Consider the following 19,857-nt stretch of genomic DNA (forward strand, 5'->3'; position numbering starts at 1 on the left):
AATAGTAACTGATTATTTAGATTTCAATATTATACATGAATCCATAAGTAATAATAAACTAATACACCACACACACTTTAAAAAGGGTAAATTCTGCACAATAAGAGGGTTATCTTTAATTGCACTGTTTACATTTTGCAAATAAAACTTAGATTTATCTATGTTAAGAATTTAACTTTTTAATATAATATTTCTACATTGTAATAATACTACTTTTATTCAAGTAGGTAAAATTGAAATAATGTAATGGAGCTAAATAAAACTTCCACCTCCATTCCAAGCCAAGACTGAAAAAAAAAGTTAATCTTTAACTTTCCCCTTCAAACCTCTAGTTTCCCACACTCCTCAGGTTGCATTGTGCTCTCTGTGTATGTGCCAGAGAGAAGAGAGGAGTGTGTGTGTGTGTGTGTGTGAGAGAGAGAGAGAGAGAGAGAGAGAGAGAGAGGGAGAAGAGTGTATGTGTGTGTGAGAAAGAAGAGAGAGATGTGTGTACTGTGGGGGGAGAGAGAGGCAGAGGGATAACAGGAGTGTGTGTATGAGAGGAGTCTGTGTGGGTGAGGGAGAGAGAGGGAAGTGTGTGTGTGTTTATGTGAGGGAGAGAGAGAAAGAGAGAGAGTGAGAGAAAGACGGCGAGAGAGAAAGGTGTGAGAGAGAGCAAAAGAGAGAGAGAAAGAGGGAGAAAGTGAGAGGAAGAGGGGGGGGGAGAAAGAGAGGAGTGTGTGTGTTTGTGTGTGTCAGAGAGAGAGGGGGGGGGAAGAAAAGAGAGGAATGTGTGTGTGTGTGTGTGTGTGTGTGTGTGTGAGAGAGAGAGAGTGTGTGAGAGACAGAGAGAGTGAGAGAAAGAGGGGGAGAGAGAGAGGAGTGCGTGTGTGTGTGTGTGTGTGTGTGTGTGTGTGAGAGAGAGAGAGAGAGAGAGAGAGAGAGAGAGAGAGAGAGAGAGAGAGAGAGAGAGAGAGAGAGAGTACTCTGACCCTCTCTGAGCAGTTTAACTTAATGTTTCCTGGAGTCAGTCGGTCTTTCTGATGAAGAGCTGAAGCACAAAGCGGCACTGTTAGTTTTCAGAGATTTCCTTTCATCACAGGTGTGTCAGATGAGTTTCAAAAAAGACACCGGTATCATGGAGCTGGGGGAGTGCACCCGAAACCCGGGCTTTCAAGACGTGGAAGGCGACGGGTCAGCAGCGGACACCATCAGCGCCGACCCCGGGGCGAAGCACCGTGAGTCTACTGAGGTGAAGCTGGAGTCGGACGCGGCCGAGGAGTACACGCAGCTCAAACCCTACGCCGGGATGCCTAAAGAGGTGCTGCTGCTGTACTCCTCCCAGGCCCGGTACCGGGTGCCCCGTGAGATCTTGTTCTGGCTGATGGTGGCCTGCACACTGGCGCTGGTGGCTCTCACCATCACGGTGATCGCGTTGTCACCCCGCTGCCTGAGCTGGTGGCAGACCTCCCCGCTGTACCAGGTCTACCCCCGGTCCTTCAGAGACTCAAACGGAGATGGGATCGGAGACCTTAAAGGTAAAATGACACTGACTCTACTGCTGCACTAATAAAGATCATTGTGATATTAATTAAAAGTGTGCGTCAGTCCCAAAATTACCCAAATTTCCTTCTCAGATATTTCACCTTTTTTGGCCTACAAGTCCACCATACATTTCTGGTGTTTTACATGCATTTAACACAGTTTTGACAGTTGAATGATAGTGCTGCAGTAGTGCATCGTAATTGTTTTATTAATTAAGGAAATCCTTACTTTCCACAATATTTTTTAGGACCATATTCTCCATCATCAGTGTTAGTATGCTTCATATAACTTCTGTTTCTCTTGTCATTGAGACCAAGCACTGCAGGATCAAGTGTTTATTATTGTTGTGTTTCTGGACTTGCAGGCATTCAGGAGCAGCTGGATCATTTCCAATACCTGAACATCAAGTCAGTTTGGATCAGTCCTTTCTACCGATCCCCCATGAAGGATCTTGGCTATGATGTAGAAGATTTCCGGGACATTGACCCTGTTTTTGGAACCATGCAGGACTTTGATGAACTCCTTGCTGAAATGCACAGATTAGGTATTTTCAGCATTGTGTGTGTGTGAATTTATTGGTAGATCATCACGTGTCTTGTGTGCATGTTTTTTGAATCACACTCATTTCTCTCTGTTTCCACCAGGTATGAAGCTCATCATGGATTTTATCCCCAATCACACCAGTGACAAACACCACTGGTTTAACCTGAGCCGCATTAGAGATCCACAGTATGAGGATTACTACATCTGGACTGACTGTAATTCAACTGCACCAAAGCCTAATAACTGGGTTGGTAGTTGGAGAAAAGTTTAAAATCATTTCTCTTAATTAAACATTCACATGGGTTGTTTTTAATGACCTCACTTCCTAATCAGCAGTTGTTTCCCTCGTCCTTCCTGTCAGGTGAGTGTGTTTGGGAACTCGTCATGGACTTATGATGAAGTTAGAGGACAGTGCTACCTGCACCAGTTCCTCAAGGAGCAACCAGACCTGAACTTCAGAAACCCAAACGTCCGCAAAGAGATTATTGTAAGATCACACAGCCGCAAAATGTTCTTTCTCACATACATTACCTCTCCTTCTTACTCGTTTTTACAAGCATTTTGGTTTTTGGTGGTTTTTGTAAGTCACACTAAAATCTTAGCTCATTGTCCTCGTCGTATTTGTCTTCTGTTAAGGTGTCCACAATCCTTTGTAATCTGGATTGTGTGGGATTGCCAGTTGATTATACATTAACTTAAGCCAGTTATTCCTTGTGTGTTTTTAACTGCTGCTACACGCGGCAACAGAGGAAAACAACACTGTAGTGCTCAGCCTCCACTTATCCCTCTTTTGTCCACATTCTCAGCCATGTTTTATAGATTCACTGTATTTTCAAATTATTTATTATTTTATATCAACTGTTTTTTTTTCAGGATATCATTCGATTCTGGCTGGGGAAGGGAGTGGATGGTTTCCGAATGGATGCAGTGAAGCACCTCCTGGAGGCTGGACACTTGAGGGATGAACCACAGGTGGACCCAAACAAACCGGCAGTGAGTGTTGCCTCTTTGAACATCATGAACATTGAGTCTCCTTCCATTGGTCATCTCTATTGGGCTCTGATTTTGACAGGCAGCCATGTCTGCTGTCCCGTTTCTAGCAGCTGTTTGTCCTCTCTTTGGCTCAGTTGAAATGGATCCATCTCAAATGGCAGAACAGGTGTAACAATCTGCTAGCAAACACATTTAATCTAATTTAAGGCCAAGCTTCAACTTCAGTGACTGGAAGCCAGAGGTGCAGCTGACAAATTTCTGAATCCTGTACAGTTGTAGTTTTTATTTTGGATAATTTGACCATAAGAAATATATATTTGGCTGCTTTATGTCACTGTTCTCAAAGAGTTAAGACCCAGTTCCTGACTGGTGTACAGAAACATTTCACCAAACCACCAGTCAATAGTGGAGAGTGTAGTGGAGTGTAGACAGTTCATATTGAAATGCAGTGCAGATGTGGGACTGCCCATCAATCAGTGATTATGACTTCACCAATTATGGAAAAGCTTATAAATAATATTTATTTGCTTTTTACTTACCAACATTTGACTTTGCTTTTCAACATGTTTTTGTCTGCTCTATACTGAGATAGTAGTCAACGTTTTTAGGTCTGACATGTCATGTTTCATAATAATAATAATAATAATAATAATGATAATATGTAACAAATATAACATAACACAAATTAAAATAAACAAGTAACAAATATCCACAAGTGTTAAGTCATTGAAGAATTTCTTGTTTCCTCATTTCTATTTTTGTGCAATATACACGAACAATAGCTTTTACTGGTCTATTGTGCTTGTATCACCAACAATAGCAGCTCTTCTTTGTCTGAGCTCAAAGTTCAATTTTGTTAACAATCTCTTAGAGCTGTACCATTCAGTTATATAATTATATAATGATTTGATTTGATTAAATTATATAACTCGTGACATGTCAGAGTCCAGATTTTAACGACTGGAGGGATAAAAGCAGCATTGTGTGCAGAGGCAGCTCCACTGAAGCAGTTCTTTTCAGGGTTGCTGGTAGAACAAACATAATGAACAGCTGAGTGGGAGAGTTCACACTGTACACTATGTATCTCTGATTTAAATGCCAGCATCATTTAGTGCCCTAGTGGTGAAAATAAGGTTCCTGTAATTCAAAGGGTTCATGATTCAGGCAGTGTTAAGCTCAATAAGAAAGACTTTTTGTTCCATGGGGTCCATGGGGTTCACATAGAAAAGATTAGTCGTAAAGAGGCATATTTTGGTGGATTAGAGAGTCACTGAGTTTTTCTTACCACTGCAGGATAACCTTATAATACTGAGTCTGACTCTTACTGTCTACTTGGTGGATTCACAGTCATAGCATTCCACCCAAATTGACCAACTACTCATTTTTAAGCAATAATCCACACAAAGCCATGCTTTATACTACCGATGTTTGACCAAAACAAGAGGCACTGTTAGGAAACTACACAGACTTGTCAGGTGTCAAAGGTGTGTGTTTAATGGGATACTGAGAATTTCATCATAGCTTTAAGTAGGATTCAGCCAATCACAAACAAGCAGCTATCTGTGTTATCATTATAGCAGGCTAGTTTAGTAGTTTAGTGTTTTCAGACCAACTGTGTGCTTTACTGCTCATGTGGCAGTACATCCTCAGTGTAAGCACACACATAAGGTTTCAGGAGTATTTTGTCACCGTCCCTGAATAGGCCACTCAGGACTGAAGCGTGTGTCTAGGATGGTTCCTGAAAATCATTAACCAAGTGCTCAATGAGACTGTGCTGTTACAATAGAGCCCAGTGGGTTGAATTTCCCAATGGGTGTAATTATTTTTCTGCCTGTCTATTTTTAAAAATCACGTTTATCCTTCTTGACATTTTTTATGAATACTATTATAGTCACTATTTGTTCACTGATTGTATACCATTTAAAATTAGTACAAAACTTGAGTTTGAGAATTCCTTACACGTAGTAAAAGTCCTTGATTACTTCAGTCTATCACTCGGACCTGCACTTTAGCCTGACAAAGGAATTATTTTACACCTAAACTCTCCTTAATCCCTGTGGGCAGACAAACACTGTTTAACTCTCTTAATCCACTATAGTTGATGATCTTACGCTGGGAAATTAAGACAGAAATCCAATAATAGCTACATTACCAATTTCTTTTTAATATTCCTAACACACCAGGAGTCTGTAACTTCAGAGTGGGACCTCTACCATGACTACACCACCACTCAGTTGGGCTTGCATGACCTGCTGAGGGGCTGGAGGGCTGAGATGGACAGCTATAGCCGTGAGCCTGGCAGATACAGGTATGGGAGCTATAGTTAGGTAATAATGTTATAGTGAGAATTGGTTGTTGTAATGCTACCTTAACTGAACCTATTTAATGCATATAGTAATGGTGGTGATAATACCATGAACATCATACATACATGTTATGCATTCTTATAGATATATATAGTACCAGTCAAAATTTTGGACACACCTTCTTATTCACTTGAATGAAGAAGTGTGTCCAAACCTTTACACAGGTACTTTACATTAGCACAGTCCTGTGTATTGTTGAGTAGCTGAACGTGAAGGCTGAGTCTTGAATGTTGACAATTTAAGACTGAGAATTAGTTTGCATGTTATCATATACAACATCAGTTCTTTCTATGCTCCAGGTTCATGGTAACAGAGTCATATGATTATCATGAAGTAGACAAGACAATGATGTACTACGGGACTCCACTGGTCAAAGAAAGTGACTTCCCCTTTAACTTCTACCTGCTGGATCTGCCTCAGAACACCAGCGGCTTGTGGGTTCAAGATCTGGTCCACCTCTGGATGGGCAACATGCCCACAGGACAATGGCCCAACTGGGTGGTAAGTCATCATAGTCATATTAATATATTTGATTTTTGGCCTTTTAAAAAGCAAAGCTGCTATATGGGGATAACCACATTTAATTGGTGTTCTGAAGACATTTCCAACAATTATGCTTCATCTGTTGTCTCCATCGTTCATGTAAACACTAAAAAGTGAAATCAGGCCTCTTTCAGGCTGAAAAGTGGCAAGTTGGGATACTTGCATGAGGTGCATGTTGAAATCCTCCCAGTCCTAGTCCAGTGTCATTCCAAGTCAGGCAGTCTCAGGCTTCTCTTTCACTTCATCTATCCTTTATCCTCAGACTTTAACGTTTTACTCCTACATATCCATTTCTCCCTGCCTTCTTCCCTCTCAGTTTATCTCATTCACTTTCCCTCATTCTCTTCATGTCTTTTTGCCTCTACTGTTATTAGGTAGGGAACCATGACAAGCCTCGGATTGCCTCCAGTGCTGGTCAGACCTACATTCGTGTCATCAACATGCTGCTGCTGACCCTTCCTGGTACGCCCACCACGTACTACGGCGAGGAACTTGGCATGGAGAACATCAATGTTACAGAGAGTCAGATTCAAGACCCTGCTGGCAAATACAATGCGGTCAGTACAATGCACACACTGAAAAACATTGAAATATTCCTGTTACTGTTATTCTCTGTCGCTTAACTTGTTAAGTGCAGAAGGTGCAAACAAAATATAAAAATCACCAGTTTAAGTGATGACATTACAAAACATAATGTATAGATAATGAGAAGTGACATAATTACAAAGAAGCCTTCAACTGCACTATAAACTCCAAAATAATTATAAAAACATGAAATGTTATAAACTTCATGATTTATTGCAGGGTTGTTATGTTAGACTGCATTAGTTTTAGTTTGGTGTAGCTAATAAAGTGACAACTGAGTGCATGTACATTCCAATGTGTCCATATAAAGTCATTGTCAGAAGAAGTTTAAGTGCCAAAATGAATCTTAGTCTTTTTTACTGCAGAGTGCCAGTCGGGATCCTCAGCGGTCTCCAATGCAGTGGAGTGGTGACATGAATGCAGGTTTCAACAACAAAACCAACATCACCTGGTTGCCTGTCCACCCTGACTACAGAAGCATCAATGTGGAGGTACAGAGCTCTTCTAGTACTGTTCAACTCTGGAGAAACATCTGGCTGGAGCTTGATCATGTTTATCCCATTATAAATAAATCATACATCCTTTTTCAAACTATCTCTCCTCTAGGCCCAGAAGAAAGATGAAGGCTCCGTTTTGTCTCAGTACCGGTTTTTGAGCACCTTGCGTCAGTCAGAGCTCCCTCTTCACCGCGGATGGTTCTGCTACGTCCACGCCGATGCCAATGTCTTCTCTTACCTCAGAGAACTGGATGGGCTTGACCAAGCTTTCCTCATGGTGCTTAACTTTGGCAAAGAATCAGCCATCACAGATCTCTCCTCTGTTCGTGAGTTACCTGACAAGCTGAAGGTGCTGATGAGCACAAACCGGGTCAACAATGGCAAGGTGTTCCAAAAGTCTCGTATCATGACTGAAGCAGGAGAGGGTTTGGTGATTCAGTATTCCACCGACACTCGCTTTAATCCGAACCACCCTGGACAGTGCTACGTCTCTGAAAAGGCCTGCTATTTGAATGTCATGGACATACTTTATAAATGTTAATATGAATAGACACTGTTATAAGGTTATTACAGCCTTACAGAAGCAATTAAAAAGGTTTCTTCCTCGTTGAGGGATGTAAGTCGTATAATAAAGGGGACCACTGCAGTTACACTCCATGTTGTGTCCTTGGCACCGTTATGTCATCCAGTTGTCATGGCTATAATGGTAATTGTTTGGGCCACTGATATTTCATTTCTGACTTCCCCCAGGTAGCCTTGCTATCTCCTCCTCTTGCGTGAAGGTCGAGGAGGATCCAGACCCAGCTCTGTGTAGAGAAATGCTAGCTTCAGGGCTTCCTGTGTTAGGGCGAAAAGACAGATGACAAAGAGCTCAGACTTGACCAAACTCTCTAAAAACTGATATTAGTGTTGCTGATGTGGACAAAAAATGGATTTCCATACACCTCCATTGCATTGGAGTTTCCAGCAGATGTCTTAGTGGTTATCTCAAAACCTTGGTAGATATAACTAAAACTATTTGCATGATACCATAAGGGTTAAGTAAGAAAATATATGTTCTGTGTGATGTGGATGAAACAACTCTTTTTATTAGTGATTCAACTCTCTATGTAACTTTGGAAGGGGCAGTAAACCTGTAGATGACTGCATTCACACTAGGGCTTTAAAACAAGTATAATCACCTTTCAGCATGGATATGCATTTTCACTGGATTTAAAATGGTTGAGATTAACTGTCAACATGAAACACTTTAAATTGGGTTTCTTCCAGCTAAATTTGCCTCATTTGTAGATGCACAGGCACAAATTTTAAAAGTTGGACTTTAAAAACTTGGGGAAAAACTTGTCTTTAGAATGCTTTTTCCAAAGTCAAAAATCCTTTGGAGACTTAGGAAAAGTCTCTTACAGTCAGGAGAGTTCATTACCTCCTCCAGCATCAGCTCGAAGTCTTCTGGTCCGAGGTGATTTGCTCCAGGTTGAATATTCAGAACTATGTTTGGTGCTGGTTCACATTCTGAAAGAAAGAGGAGGACAGAGGTCAAAGGCTAAATGAGTGGAGAAGATCTCTAATCATTAAAACTCAGACATTTTTTCTTATCTCATTATATGCCCACTTTCTCTGTTCCCCTTCTTTCTCTGTCCAGTTGCCCCAAATCCTCTCTCTCCCTCTCTTTCTTTTCTGAGTCTGTCTTTACTCCTCTTTCATTCATTCGTGCTCCCATCTGATATTGCCCTCCCTCTTCTCATCCCCCTCCATATTATCCCCCCTCCCTGTCTCTGTGGTACGGGCTGTTTCACAAGTGCGGTCTTGACCTTGACAGCTCCCAGTCTGTGGCGTCTAATCTCTTGCTCTGATACACTATCTCTTTACCATGCTAATGGGCCTGCCCACCCGCCTGCATGTGTCTATGCCATCAGCACTTTATCAAAGACTCCAGAGAACAGAGAGAGACAGATTAGGGAGACATACACACATACACAGACACTTAAGCTGCCGTGGGTATGTGTGTATGAACAACAGAAAAGTGAGAGAGGGAGAAAAGAGAGATGATTTGAAAAGAGTGGAGGCAGAGCAAGAGAGAGAGAGAGGGGTGTAAAGAGGAGTACGACCAATGTGGTGAAGGCAGATTATAAGTGAGAGGGAGAAAGAGCCTGTCTAGGGGGAAATGAGAGCAATTAGCTGACACACACACACACACACACACACACACACACACACACACACACACACACACACACACACACACACACACACACACACACACACACACACACACACACACACACACACACACACACACACACACACACACACACACACACACACACACACACACACACACACACACACACACACACGCTATACGACAAGGTGACCTATGCTATACTTTGTTCATAAACTTCCAACACTGTTAGCATTTTCCCCAGACAGACAGCCATACATCTCTTACTGCTGCCTCTCCAGACATGCATGCATACTGACTCTACTATTGGGAGTTGACCCTGAACTATCAAAACCCCTGACAATGCAGAAATTAAACCTAAAAGAATGCAGAACCAGTAGAAAATCCATGCTGGAAGGCACACACACACCCACAGAAAGATACACTCAAACACACATTTATACAATAGCGTGCATGGCTGCACACGTACACAGCGACATGATCAACAAGTGATTAAGCTGTTGTGCCGATCATGTGCGTACCTGACTTTGGCTTCATTGTGATGTGTGAAAGAATAGCTTTCTTCAGTTGTTCTGTGTATTTTAGGACACCTGCCAGAGGCACCCTGGTATCGTCACTGTAGGCTGTCAGCAGCATCGATGGGTAATGCTAACTCACAAACACACATAGACACAAGATGGTTAACCTAGTTTTCATTATGAGGGAATTTAAAATGAGATTTCAACATAATATGAATTAATTATATTAGTATGGAAACATTTAAAATATGCCGAAAACTAAATTAAGGAAAACGCTTGTGCAAAGTGGGGATCAGATATGAATGATTTTTTTTCTCCAATCTCATACCAATGCACAAAATACTGCTGCTACACTTTCCCTTGACATGTCTTCCTCTCTATACCTGAGGGGTAATGTTGTGAAGGGGACAGTAGGAGGCGATGGCGTGTCTGAGTTTTGGGTTTCCCACAGGGTCCCCCCATTCTTCTCTATCCTCCAAAGTTAGAGGCAGGCTGGGATCCTCCATTGTTCCCAACACATCCAGGAAAGGAGCCTGAACACAGGAAAAGAGGTGACTTGGCATGTGTGTGTGTGTGTGTGTGTGTGTTTTAAGTCATCTCTTTTGGTGAGGCACTGGTGCTGTGTATTCAATATGTATTTAACCTTTCAATACTGGCATTGCCAGCTCTGTTAAAGTGCCCTTGAGGAAGACGCAGAGTCCAACATTCCTATTCTTTTGGTATAAAATAGCAATTAAAGCTACACACTCCAAAACACACATACTAACAAACAGTTCTTTGAAGGTTTAATATCTTACCTGCAGTGTGATGGCCCGCATCTTGTGTGGGTGTCTGTTGCACAGTGCCCCCACCGGCACAGCTCCAGCACTGCTGGCTGTAAAGACAGTAAGTGAGGGAGATGAAACTCCCCATGAGAAGAGGTGATGGAGGCAAGCTTGGAGGTCCTCCACTCCTCTCTGCTTCCCCTCCACACGAGCTTGTCTTTGCCACGACAGACCCCGCTCTCCTCCACCTCTTCAAGGTGTAAAAGAAAAGAAGACATATTCCCTTTAATATTCAAAGCAAAGTACAAAGTTTGAATTTGAAGCTTGATTAGGAACATTTTCCAACTATTTCCTGCTACACAACATCAGTACATGTAGTTCTTATATAAACAACCTCTTGAACCAATAAGATTCATTTTTTAGCTGCAGGAGAGATGATCTGTTACCTGATGTGACAGTAGGCCAAAGCCCACCCTTGCTCCAGCAGCATCCTTTTCTCTGGGCAGAACTCCATGTTGACATCCCGGCCATAAGCCCCGTAGACATGAACCAGCAGTGGCGCCTGTCTCAAACACTCCACAGGTGCTGCATGAAACAGTGTCACTGGCACCAAGGTACCATCCTACAGAGGAAATGCACAGACACTGGATGGGGTAGACCTTACTTTTAAATGATCCTGAAACAAGTTTTGTAAATTAGCTTTGTATGCACCATTGCTATGTAGAGATGCATAACAGAGTGGGTACCAATGAAGTCCTCTGTCTCTGGTGTCTAGTTTCCAAAAGAGCTTAATCATTGGACACTTCAGTTTTGATAAAAAATGCTAACTTCCCTGCTGATCCCTATTATTTAACTGTGTGCATGTGTTTTATATGTCAAGTGTTCTCACTTGGCTGCAGGCCTCCACGCGTGTGGTGATATAATTGCTGTGTTTCTCTGGGGAGGGCCCATTTTCAGTGCATGATAAAAGGAGCCCATCCTCAGGGTATAGACAGTAGGGCACTGGGGGGTGGACTGGAGATGAGATCAGGAACTCGAACACACTGCGTTTGTCTGCCAAGCCTGGCCTTTTGTTTTCGATGGCACAGGCCCAAGGGGGGAGCTTGGGATTACACAAATATGAGGGTATAAGAGACAAATGCATAAGAGCAGAGAAAGAAAAACAAAAAAAGGAAATTAAGAGTGGAGTTTTCTGACACACACTGACCTTTGCAGTGTATGCCCCCTTGGGTTGGGTCATCGGGATCACGATCAGTACAAGTTCATTGGCTGGTGTTCTTGCAACCAACACACAGTGGTCTCCAACCACATCCATGTCTTTGACTGCAGTGCCAGGGCTGGGGGAAAACAAAGGCTCCCACGAGACCATGGATGGCTCTGAGAGAGGGGCCTGTACCACCTGGAGGGGGAGTACAGAAGGATACATCATGATTTATACACTTATTTAAGGACCAATTATTTCCTGTCCAATACCTTAATTAGAAAAAGAACGGACACCTTTTATATGGTTCAACTTTCAGGACAGGGTTAACCAGCTTTAAATTAGCAACAAAATCTATTGGTATCCTGTATGTACATATCTGTTTGTATATTTATGCAATACTGTCATCCTGCATCATCAGCTGACAAATGACACCTCAACTCTAGTACAGAGCAGACATGGATACCCAGTGGAAGTTACATGTGTGGTACATGGAGACTATTTTCAGAAGCTGGTGACAAGGTGCGATTATGACCATGGCCACTGTTTCCACATTGTAATTCTGTTCAATTCATTCATGCTTTAATGTGTATATATATGTGTGTTCATACATATTATCTTCACACTACCTGATATTCCTGCCCAGGCCCTGTATTAGCCAGTATAATCAGCCACCTTCTCCAGTGCTCCACATGGTACAGGAGGTCCAGCTGGCGTGACTGAACCAGAAAGGGCTCTAAACTGGATGCTGTTATATCCATAAGTAGCACCTCTGAACTGGTCCTGCTGTTGCAGTTGATGGTTAGTATCTGTCGGTCTCTGGAAAGGGCAACCTCCACAAACACACTAGGGAGATGTTGGTGTTTAAAATTAGAGATGGTGCAGAACCAGTTACAGATAAGATGTCACATTACTCACACTTACTTGGTCTGTGTTTCCTCATAAACAGAGGTTATCCTGCCTTCACTAGGGGTTAGATCCAGACGAAACACCTTACTGCAGCGTAGACCCTCCAGAGTTGAGTAAAACAACACCTCATCAGTGGCCCACTCTTCACCCACCCAGACACAAAAATACAAAAAAAAATCCTTTAATTTTCGTCATTGCTGTGCTACCTCTATTGCTACTGAAATATTGTTTAAGTGCAAACTATTTAAAATGTACCAAAGCTGAAGACTTTGTCCAGTGTGAGTATGACGTGTGGCGGATGCAGAGGAAAGGAATTTCTTTTTCCAAGCCTCACAACCACACACCTGCAGTGTCACAGCACAATCACCCATGTATTAATTCAGTAACTGTTTAAAATTTGACAATAAAAAATGTTTTGTATGTTTGATTCTGCTCTGTTAACCTCAGCTCTTCTGTGTGAGTAGTCTTTAGTGTGGCAGCAAGATGCTCCTCCTGTGGGGACAGTCGTATTCTCTGGACAGTCCACTGAAAACTCTGCTTCCTCTCTTCCTTCTCAGGTCCTGTCTTCACCTCCCCTCCAGAGACTTGTTCCAGATCTAGTACTTGCTCCAACTCCGGCTCACCTACAAACAGGAAGAGGAAACTAAGTCATTCACAAAAGTGGGAATATACTGCAGATGCTGAAATATGGTTGTACTAGAAAAGAGTCATTTCCTCTATAGTTTACTTCTCAATTGAAAAGATGAACTCCAATATTTAAATTTCAATGTCAAAACAAGTTTCCTTTCCTAAGTTTATGTGTTTCAGAGTTGTAAACATTTATATTAACTGGACTGCTGCGTACTTCAGAATAATATATGTGAAATATGCAATTTGTTAATCTCCTTTAGTTTAGGCTAAACCGGGTAGAGGGTTAAGCTACAGGCATGTTTTTTTTTGCTTACTCTTTTGTATCTTGTCCATTCTGTAGATGCCGTCATCTTTAACAAAATACACATGGTGACATCCATACACCTGTGTCAAGAGAAATTTAAGTGATTCATAAAAATAAAAATGTGGAATTTCACAAATGCATGAAAGTTAGCAATTACAGGACTGCAATATGAGCCTTTTAAATTTGAGTCATTGCACACAGAAATGTACTGCACACCCTATGCTCCTGACCTCACAGGGGTGAATGTACTTTGAGTACTTAGCATTAGGAGATGGGTCATTATATCATACTGGGATGTTGCTCAAAGAAAGCATAATCTAAGTTAAAAATCCAAATCCAAGGCCGAAGCCAAGCCATACCACTGAGTGATCAGGTATGTTGGAGAACCTGCGGTATGTTGCCTTCAGTCTCCTGTTGAAGAACTTCTGCAAATCCTTGTATCTCTCAAGTCCAGAGCTCAGATGATCAACCGATTTGACTGAGTCTGGAGTGTCCTGAAATCAAAATAATGATTAATGAATGATACAAATAATAATAATAATATTTTTAATTTGCAACCATTAAATCCCAAGTTTGAATCTTACAATGTGCTATTCCAATCAAAATCTGTGTTTTTTTTGCAATAGTCATTGGGGCAAGACACTGCACTGAACCCATAAGAGGATATATTTTGTTAATTTAATTAATGTGTAACTGTTATTTTTCATTTTGGCAATGCCAAAAATATGATCTGTAACTGGAGAGGTTTTTTATTTTTGCAGTAAAATGTGCGGGTTTATTTTTTAAGTGTAATATGATAAGTGACAGAGGGTGTTCTGCATGTAACTTTTTCATCTTATCAACCATTCAGTAAGTCACAGTCTTTCCAGGTAAGTAACCTTCATTATTAATGAATAAGTACAACAGTATTATAACATGTTATTGTGTATTGTAAAAATTGAAGAACAACTTTATTGCCATCTTTGAAGAATTACAAGAGTAATACATTATTCTCTGGTAATTTTCTGTGTTCACTGTAATGTTTTTAGGATGTAAGGATTGGTAAATGATATGTCATGTAACGCTACTTTCTATTTAGCAAACATGATGAGTGTCAAACAATGCGTTACTGTCAAATCATTATACATTTAAACCTTAACCTTAACCTTAAAGATTTACAAAATTACCATTGTGATTTACCCTGATTCATTTACGCTATAGTGGAAACATCAACATTTGGATGCTATTAAAACACATCAGGGTATTTTATAGGGAAGGAAAAACATACACAGTTCATGTTATGTGTGTTAATGTTAATTCTCAGTAGTGCTGTGTCAGTGCAGAGAGTCACATCCAAAAAGGGGAGCTCCATTTCCGCCTATGTCCTTATCTGTGACACCTAAACAGGAGCAGTTTTGTCAGCCAGGGGAACTGACACCGCGTTGAATAATGAATGACCCAATGTTATCGAAGCTGAACAGTCAGTGAACTATCAAAGCCCATTTCCGCCAATGTGATGAAAAAAAATAAATCTCAAAACGAATGAGATACTATCTTAAACTAATGACTTACTATTTCAAAATAATGAGATACTATCTCAAAATGATGACTTAGTATCTCAAAATAAAATACTATCTCAGAATTATGACTTAGTATCTCAAAATGAAATACTATCTCAGAATGACTTAGTATCTCAGAATTATGACTTAGTATCTTAAAATAATGAGATACTATTTTAAAATAATGACGTAGTATCTTAAAATAATGAGATACTATTTTAAAATAATGACGTAGTATCTTAAAATAATGAGATACAATTTCAAAAATAATGACGTCAAAATAATGAAATAATAATAATTTATAAGATAATTCATTATTTTGAGTTACTAAGTCAATATTTTGAGATATTAAGTCATTATTTTGAAATACTAAGACATTATTTTGAGATACTAAGACATTATTTTGAAATACTAAGACATTATTTTGAGAAACCAAGTCATTATTTCTTAGATACTAAGTCAATATTTTGAGATAGTATTATTTTGAGATAGTAAGTTATTATTTTGAAATACTAAGACATTATTTTGAGACACTAAGTCATTATTTTGAGAAACCAAGTCATTATCTCTTAGATACTAAGTCATTACAATGACTTACATAATTTTATTTCATCACATTGGCGGAAATGTTCTTCCATAGTAATCTTACACCAAGTGAGTAAAACAGGTTGACTGAACCTTACCGACGTGTAGCAGCGCTGGACGGACAAAGTGAGACATCTGGTCCATTTACAGACGGTGAACTGGCACCGAAACCCTAACCGAGCAGACGACCGAAGCAGAGAGAGAGCGGCCATTATAAAACATGTAACACCTACGTTAATCAGCTATTTTAACCGGTTTAAACGTTGCATTATTGTGATATGCAGGACAGTAAAACGTGCATGATTTCCTAAACAAAGCCCGCTGTTGATGACGTAGCCGGCAAGGCCCAGACAAAAATAATCAACTTCAGAGATATTTGCATACTGACACCACGTATTATTGCATCTGCGATCTACTGCAATGGCTCTGGGTGCAGAAAAGTGTACGGAAGTAGCATGGTTTTCACTGTGGGTGTGTAACAGCTGATTTCAGTCAAACCGGCGTTGGTGTAGTTTACAGAGAAAAAGGTGTCTTATTTTTTGTATTATCACATTGCTGCCAATAACTGTGACAGCTCAACAGCGACTCAATTTCCTTTTACATACTTATACCAGAGCAAAAACTTAGAGGGAGGATAAAAAAAGAAATGGAGAGAGACTCCAACGGCACTGCAGAAAAGAGCGACCCTGCTTCATCACCTGTGAGGAGGATTATTAATGAAGACACCTGCTCAGATAACTCCCACAGCTCCCGGGCAGAGACTCATGTAGCCCGAGCCAGGTGGACTCTACTGAGACAGGTAATATTTGGCCACACACACCTCCTCTCATGGGGTTTAGACCATTGTTTTGCCAACACATTTTCACAATGGCTTGAAGTGTTGTTACACATGTTTGTATTTCAAGGTGAGGAGATCATATCACAGCAGTCAGCCCTTCTACTTTTCTATCTATAAAGCTACTGATTATTAAAAACTCTCTGAGGCTGTGTTATGTTATAGAGTCAGTATAAGTCCAAGATGAGGGAAATATGTTGTAACAGCAAAGAAATGGGCAAGATAGAGATTTGTATTATGCCTTTATCCATCTGCAACTATGTTTTCAGCTATGTCAGTACTAAAGCTTGCTTTGAGATACAGTATATAGTACCATTTTACTAATTGGCATATTTATCACTTCAATCTTTACAGTAACTTTGTCCCCAGTTTGAAATCTCTGTCCTCTGGCTGCAGAATCAGAGCAGCAGTGCATGTACCACAGCCTCGTAAGAGAAGTAGCTATAACAGGAGGAATTCTTTCTTTTTTGCCATAGAAGGGCACGACACAGACGTTACACTTGGCTGACTCGCAAAGCTTCCGGGAATGAGGTCTCCTTGTACTCCCCCTGGCACACCAATGACCTCAATGTGTATACGGCTTCCACCACAACTGATAAAAATAGTTACAGATTATGTCATACAATACTAGTTTTGTATCATATATAAATCTTAAGGAACAGCAGCTGAGTATAAGGTTTTGCTTATGTGCTATCTTAAGAAATCTGTGTGATGTAATGAATATTGTTTTTAAGCACCAAACTGTTTTAGGGGTGGGTCAGTGAATGGAACTGAAAAAAATATAACATAGCTTTAAATGTGTGTGGTTAAAGAGATAGTTCAGAATTTTACCAATTTTTTCCCACTTTCCCAAAGTGAGAAACCAATAAATATCTTCAGGCAGATCTTTTTTTAGGAGGCCCACAGTCTCACACACTTTGAAAACCACTGGCTTAGGTAATTTTTACGTATCAAGCAAAAATGTCAAAAATAAATAGTTTCTGGTTCTGAAATGATGTGTCTTCCATGATAGTAAATTGGTTGGACAGTTTATTGGTCAAAGAAATTACAATTATTGAGGCCACGTTGTATTCCAGGATACTGTGGTGGACATTTGTCACTGTTGCAACAAGAGAGGTCCTGAAAAAATTTTCATCCTAAATGAGAAATGTTCAAATTATTCATTACCTCCACTGCATATTGTTGTCTCTCTGAAAGACCTCTTCTCTGTTCGAATGAAGTATCCTACTACCAAAACAGCAGAGCATGACTGATTCCTTCTGTCTCTATCAGGTGTTGCGTCAGAAGCAGGTGGACACTCCCGAGGTCAAACAGGTGTCTGTCCGCAGGTTTGCCACGTTTGACCTTTTCAGCAGGAAAAGCCTTGTAACACAAGACCGTAGTGATACCTCAGATGACCAGTGGGTGGAGTACAGAAGTGTCTACTTTCCTGAGCACAGTGCCTTACTCAGGTATACACACTGGAGTGGAAACAAATAACGGTGTAATTTAATGCTGGCACAGCTAAGGTGCATTGACAGAGCCTTTCCCAGGTAGTTATTTCATTATATCAGAGCACACCAGGTTAGTTGACCAGAAATCAGTATTCAGTAAGTTCAGGGCTTATTCAGTGTCACATTGTTTTCATCATCAAGGTTATAGGAGCATGGATCATGACATTACCTTGATAGATAGTGTACCTTTATGAGCATTTGAACATAGTCAATGACTAACTGAATTGTTTATTAAACCAGTGCAGAATTAATCACGAAAACACAAAGTGAATTGCATCTGCACTTGGGGTTGTTGTATGATTCATTGTTCTCTTACATAAAACTGTGAAAATGCATCATGCATAAAAGACATGGATTTATCTTTGTAACTTGTCAGTAGCAACATATTAACCTGTCATAGCAGTGATAACCTCAAACCAACCAGACACTTTTCGATTTCTTTTGGTAAATTTAACTCTGCAACTTTTTGTGTTGTTAAGGCATGTCATATGATACAGTTCACTTGTTATAGGTTGAAGTATAGTAACTGAAATGCTATTAAAAATAATGGTTACGTAAAAATGTTACTTTTTTAGAACCACTAAGTAAGTTTTTAAATTGACTCCTGGATGTCTTTTAATCTTCAATTAATGAATAATGTTTACAATACAGTCACTGCTACACACATTACAGTACACAGCTATTACAAAGTCATGCAAGTACTGTAAATTACATAACATGTAGTAGACGTGAGGCTGAAAGAATATGCAGAAAAAAGTTTTTAAATGTATTTATTTATTTGAGAGCTGACATTAAAGAGATGACAGGAGGGGAGGGAGAGACGGGGGTTCGGATCCAAACTGGCACTCAAACCTTAAGCTGATAGGACACCCCATAAAAACAGTTTTTAACTTGAAAGAAAAAAAAAAGATAATTGATTTGCAAAAATTGTTTTCAACACTTCTTCTACATCTCAATGGATTTGTAATTACATGGCATGTGTAACCCATGATCTCTTTCTGATAATTTTCTTTTGGAACAATGCCACAAGTTTAAAATAGTAATTAAGATTCTTTGTCTTATTTCTCTGTCTGTAAGTAAAAACTACACTATTCTATCAGACTGCTGTATAATCCTCTATATTTTTGTGTCTCACAGGGATAACCTGGGGCCTCTTAGAGTTAATGAAGTGCTCAACAGTTTTGACAACACTGGTAATGTCTGTAAGTACATATTTTTATCTTACTTCTTTAAGACATTGTATTTATAATGTGTTTATGTGTTTAAGCGAGCGTGCCTGTGATTATGTTCACAGTAGAGTGTTTTACTTGCACTGCTCTCTGGCTTTTATCTCATCCTCTCACACACACACACACACACACATGCTACAACTTTGGGTTAGCCTTGTACTGTGCACTGTTAGTGTCTGATTGATGGTTTGATGCAGGAGGTTTGAGCCCATCTCTTTGAATGGAAATGTGTCTCTTGTGTGGCCTCTACAGTGGTTTATCATGTACTCATTCCTCCCAACTACCTTCAAAAGTCCTTTAAAAGGAAAGTGGGCTGCAGTCCTTTTTATTGCTTCAGTATACAGTGATGAGTGGTTTGGAAGAAAGGAAAGAGCATGGCTCAAACAGGGATTTGCACATGCTCTATGATATGGAGTGGAATAGTATCACCTGAAACACAAAAGCCTTCATTCTGTGAAGGTTTTGTTTTTGGCATGCTCAGAATGGTCTAGCTATGAGCAAGCTTGAGTTTTATTCAGTTTGACTCTTTTCTGTTCAGTTATTTCCTGTGTTTCAACTAAACATGTATGTCTGCTGTTTTCATGAGTGAAACAGACTGTATTTCATGAACAACACAGC

At 40.2% G+C, this 19,857-nt stretch overlaps 3 protein-coding genes across 3 annotated transcripts in view; 2 read left to right on the forward strand and 1 right to left on the reverse strand.

Annotated features, from left to right (window-relative positions):
- The first annotated feature begins 1,090 nt into the window (after positions 1 to 1,090).
- slc3a1 (solute carrier family 3 member 1) lies at positions 1,091 to 7,592 on the forward strand. The gene is made up of 10 exons (XM_062430372.1): positions 1,091 to 1,517; positions 1,889 to 2,068; positions 2,169 to 2,314; positions 2,429 to 2,554; positions 2,941 to 3,060; positions 5,244 to 5,368; positions 5,726 to 5,927; positions 6,344 to 6,526; positions 6,920 to 7,045; positions 7,161 to 7,592. The coding sequence occupies exons 1-10, from the start codon at positions 1,091 to 1,093 to the stop codon at positions 7,590 to 7,592; spliced, it is 2,067 nt and encodes a 688-aa protein (XP_062286356.1).
- Positions 7,593 to 7,810: 218 nt separating this feature from the next.
- Positions 7,811 to 15,894, reverse strand: prepl (prolyl endopeptidase like). The gene is made up of 15 exons (XM_062431053.1): positions 15,781 to 15,894; positions 13,919 to 14,053; positions 13,570 to 13,639; positions 13,068 to 13,248; positions 12,881 to 12,969; positions 12,641 to 12,767; positions 12,346 to 12,562; positions 11,723 to 11,914; positions 11,405 to 11,617; positions 10,962 to 11,137; positions 10,549 to 10,765; positions 10,135 to 10,284; positions 9,755 to 9,881; positions 8,475 to 8,563; positions 7,811 to 7,888 (listed from the first exon to the last, which is right to left on the reverse strand). The coding sequence occupies exons 1-15, from the start codon at positions 15,892 to 15,894 to the stop codon at positions 7,811 to 7,813; spliced, it is 2,175 nt and encodes a 724-aa protein (XP_062287037.1).
- A 434-nt stretch (positions 15,895 to 16,328) lies between these two features.
- Positions 16,329 to 19,857, forward strand: part of camkmt (calmodulin-lysine N-methyltransferase) — a 107,993-nt gene continuing 104,464 nt past the window's right edge. The window contains exons 1-3 of the mRNA XM_062431054.1: positions 16,329 to 16,481; positions 17,790 to 17,968; positions 19,148 to 19,212. Of these exons, the coding sequence (XP_062287038.1) occupies positions 16,329 to 16,481; positions 17,790 to 17,968; positions 19,148 to 19,212 (397 nt within the window). The remainder of the gene's footprint in view (positions 16,482 to 17,789; positions 17,969 to 19,147; positions 19,213 to 19,857) is intronic.

Source organism: Scomber scombrus, chromosome 12 (genome assembly GCF_963691925.1).
Source record: "Scomber scombrus chromosome 12, fScoSco1.1, whole genome shotgun sequence".
NCBI classification, from domain to species: Eukaryota; Metazoa; Chordata; class Actinopteri; order Scombriformes; family Scombridae; genus Scomber; species Scomber scombrus.

Coding starts and splice junctions, on each gene's coding strand:
- prepl (XM_062431053.1), bottom strand. CDS start 15,894: ATGGCCGCTCTCTCTCTGCTTCGGTCGTCTGCTCGGTTAGGGTTTCGG. Junction 11,618..11,722: donor AGGGGGCATACACTGCAAAG/GTCAGTGTGTGT, acceptor TGTAATCCCAAG/CTCCCCCCTTGGGCCTGTGC. Junction 7,889..8,474: donor TCGAGCTGATGCTGGAGGAG/GTAATGAACTCT, acceptor GCCCTAACACAG/GAAGCCCTGAAGCTAGCATT.
- slc3a1 (XM_062430372.1), top strand. CDS start 1,091: ATGAGTTTCAAAAAAGACACCGGTATCATGGAGCTGGGGGAGTGCACC. Junction 3,061..5,243: donor TGGACCCAAACAAACCGGCA/GTGAGTGTTGCC, acceptor CTAACACACCAG/GAGTCTGTAACTTCAGAGTG. Junction 6,527..6,919: donor CTGCTGGCAAATACAATGCG/GTCAGTACAATG, acceptor TTTTTACTGCAG/AGTGCCAGTCGGGATCCTCA.